This window comes from Glossina fuscipes, unplaced genomic scaffold (assembly GCF_014805625.2).
Source record: "Glossina fuscipes isolate IAEA_lab_2018 unplaced genomic scaffold, Yale_Gfus_2 1, whole genome shotgun sequence".
NCBI lineage: Eukaryota > Metazoa > Arthropoda > Insecta > Diptera > Glossinidae > Glossina > Glossina fuscipes.
The window spans coordinates 16125115-16128999 of NW_023998415.1; the positions used below are offsets into that span (position 1 = coordinate 16125115).

At 36.5% G+C, this 3885-nt stretch overlaps 1 protein-coding gene across 6 annotated transcripts in view; it reads right to left on the reverse strand.

Annotated features, from left to right (window-relative positions):
- The window catches only part of LOC119632139 (3-phosphoinositide-dependent protein kinase 1), a 58727-nt gene that overhangs the window by 3502 nt on the left and 51340 nt on the right, over nucleotides 1–3885 (reverse strand). For all 6 annotated transcript variants that reach the window (XM_038024911.1, XM_038024912.1, XM_038024916.1 and 3 more), the window contains 2 exons: nucleotides 2297–3490; nucleotides 1926–2200 (listed from right to left, as the gene is read on the reverse strand). In XM_038024911.1, the coding sequence (XP_037880839.1) occupies nucleotides 1926–2200; nucleotides 2297–3490 (1469 nt within the window). The remainder of the gene's footprint in view (nucleotides 1–1925; nucleotides 2201–2296; nucleotides 3491–3885) is intronic.

A 3885-nucleotide genomic window follows, 5' to 3' on the forward strand; every position in this document is an offset into this window, starting at 1 on the left:
CCCCCCCCCCCCCCCCCCCCCCCCCCCCCCCCCCCCCCCCCGAAGAAGAAGAAGAAGACGAAATTATGGCGTATATTTCTTTAGAAAAATATCGGGAATACAGTAAATAAAACGTAAAGAATATTTTACAAGCTAACGAACTTAGAAAAAGTAATCAAGGCCATAACTATTAAGTAATTAAAATTGTTAGTGATGTAAAAAAAAAACAAAATAAACGTTTCTTCTTATAACTCTCCGTAGAAACATATTTAAAAATTCATAACATTTCACAAAAAAGTAATGAAAGTGAGTTGAAACGTTTTTTTTTTTTTTTTGTCGTATTGGTAAAACATGATCATTCGTTGCCCCTATTCGTCGGAGCTAATTTGTGAACGTCTTTTTTATCCTAATTTCTAAAAAATCTTTTGCTTGGATTTTTATAAAGGACTCTCTCAGCTCTTTGTACATTTTCAAGTTTAAACTTAAAAAAACAACAACAAAAAAGTCTTAACAAAAAGCATGGGAAAAGACGGACAGACAATAAATATCTTTTCGAAGAACCTAGTACCAGGGATAATGTCTCGTCTAGACAGCTTTGTTCACAATTCACAAAATTAGTTCCTTAAAATTTGTCAATTAGTTGATCAGATTGCTTGACAAAAAAACTCTATTATTAGGGACTTTGTCACGTCTAGATGGCTTTGTTCACAATTCACAAAATAATTTTCTTACAATTCGCCAATTAATCGATCAGGTTGCAGGACGAAAGGCAATAAAAAAAGGCAGACGGACAATAAATTGTCTTTAGAAGACTCCATTATCAGGTAAAATGTCTCGCGTAGATGGCTTTGTTCGATTGACAAAATAATTTTCTTACAATTCGTCAATTGGTCGACCAGCTTGATTACATGACGAAAAGCACGAAAAAAGACGGACGGACAATTAATATCTTTTCGAAGAATCTATTACGAGGTACAATGTCTCGCGCAGATAGTTTTTTGTTCACAATTCATAAAATTAGTTCCTTACAATTGATCAATTTGTCGACCAGATTGAATGCTTTTCATTTTATTATATATATCGTAAAAGTTCAAAGATGTTCAAAGTCTTCTCATAGTTGCAAAGATCAGTAACAAATTTAGTATGATGTGTGAATGTTTTGTCAATGACATTTTGATAACCTTTTGTACATTATATTTAGCACAGAGATATTCATAAGATAATCGTTCAATTTTTTATAATGTAAACCTATCGATGGAGACCTTTGTTGTTTTGGTTTTTTTTTTTTTTTTTTTGCTAAAAACATTAACAACACTACTAAAAGAAACAAAGAAGTTAATTGTTAAATTCGGCTTATATCCATCATTAGAGATTAGTAGGTTTGCGTACAATCGATAATTCGGTTTGTGTGGATTGCATTGTGCGTAAGCACGTCGGCCATCATATATTTATGCGATGTATAGACTAAGACCAGTTCGACTTTTTAATGCATTGTTTTTCCTCTTCTTTTTCCCAAGCGCCGATCCAATCAATACGCAAATTGATCAATGTAACTTTTATTCAATGTAATTTTGTTCCGATCTCTTAGGGAAAAGTGATAATTTTATGACTTTTTTCCCGATAACTGCAGTGACCTCAAGCTAATTGATTTTTGGATGAAATAAATGTTTGGTATTCTTTTGAGATGCTAATGATTGAATGAATTTGCCATCCGTAGAAGGACAGACTTGGGTAATGTAGTGCGTGCGTAATCAAGAATTTGGTCATTTTTTAATCATATTTTATTCTACTCGTTACGAATATCTGGCAAATCGAGTATATATAGCTTTTTTGAAATGGGTATAAAATTATTCGACACGAACCGGAAAACCAATATATATATATTTTCTCTTATTATCGAAAAGATATCGACATTTGAAAATGTAGAATGGAAAAATTCTACTTACCGTGTGCACGAAGAAGATTTTAAAATTTTTGGCTTCAGCTCTCAATTCGGGCGTCCAGGGTATTTCGCCTTTTTTAATCATTTGAACAGGATCAATATAAATCAGACGCGGTCCTGTAGTCAATAAAAGCATACGCCGGCGAGGAAATAAACCCTTGCGTTTATTAACGAAACCCTTTTTTAGTATAACTTCACCGTCAGCGAACGGATGCCATTTATCCAATTTTTGTTGTTCTAGACGTTTAAATTTTTCGGAATCCGACAAATCAAAAGAATCTGCAAAGAAAATTGAACGTCCAAATTGCGATATGAATTTCATATATGATATATATATATAGTAATGTTTTCTTTTTCTTTTTTTTTTTTGTATACTTTTTGATGATGCTCTCGCTTTGTTTTGCTGAGTTGTCGCTGCATCCGCCCTGTGATTGCAGGTTTTATTAATTGCATTGTTAACAGTCTTTTTGGTTTTCTCTAGATCATCGTCGCTAACACAGCCTAACTCCATGCCTAATAAACGTGTCAACTGTTTATCATCTAGACCGGGTTCCAAATGCTCGTAAACACGAAATTCCTCCTCCTTATTCAGATCGGGTAAATAGGGAGAAATAGGTGGCGGTGTTTGCTGCCGTACGGTCTCAAAATTGACGCTTTGGAAGAAAGGATGATTCCGTATGCTTTCGTAATGACCATGTGTGTCTTGGGCTCCTAACCGTTCTGCTGGATTAGAGCGTAACAATTTTTTGACTAGATCTTCGGCATCTTTATCGAAACCTTGTGGAAAATCCAAGTTACAGGCTATGATCTCTTTAAAAATAACGTAGTCATTATTGCCGCGAAACGGTGGCAAACCGGACATCATTTGATATATAATGCAACCCAAGGCCCATAAATCGGCGGCGGGTGTTATGGGTGCATTTTGTAAAACTTCCGGTGATACATATTGAGCCGTACCCACAAAACTGCCTTTACGTTTGCGATGATAACGGGGTAAATAATGACGCGATCGTGGCGAATCGACATCATCGCCACTTGTCGTATCGTTCGAGGAACCGGTACTATCAACTTCATCTTCATCCTCTTCAATGAATTCCTCATCGCCACCGCCGTCACTGCTGCCGGATTGACTGCGCAGTTGTTTGGTTAAATCGATACCGCCACTTAACAAAAAGCTATTCGCGGCCGATCTCTCCTCGGCCGTCATTATCTTCGCCGAACCAAAATCCGCTATTAAACTATGCATATCCTCGTCCAATAAAATATTCTCCGGTTTCAAGTCACGATGCACAACATTGCGACGATGCATTTGTTCGCAGGCTAATACTAATTCGGCAGCATAATGACGTGTACAGTCGATATCGAAGGAACCAACTTTGTTTATATACGGCAGCAAATCACCATTTTTGGCGTAAGTCATAACAAAATATAAAGAACGTATATCTTGAAATGTACAAGACAAATTCACAAAACCCGGTACATTTGTCATCATATGCATAACTTCACGTTCGCGACGTATATACTCTTGCTTGTGTTCTCGCAAAATTTGCCGCTTCTCGCACACTTTAACTGCAATGAGAATTCGAAAAAAAAAAAAAAAAAACGAAATAAATAAATAAGAAATCAGAAAAGAAAACGCCGTATTTATATATATGTAGCGTTATACCGAGACGTAACGGATTACGGGGCGAGTAAATGAAAATTTCGTCTTAATTTGTGGTCGGATTTTTGTCGTTTCAATTAGAGGGTGGAGAAGCTCCACAACCTATAAAATATGCTTATGATTGGCTCACAAGTCCAATTATGATCGACTGACCCATACATCTGATAGATGGGTCGGCCATTCAAGGATGGTAAGATTGAGATTTTCCAGTGCTTCCCGCCTTAACTGTACGTGAATTGTGTCTTGTTGTCGGCATAGAATCTTACTTGCTCAGAGCGCTTTGAAGCGCTTCCCGCCTTAA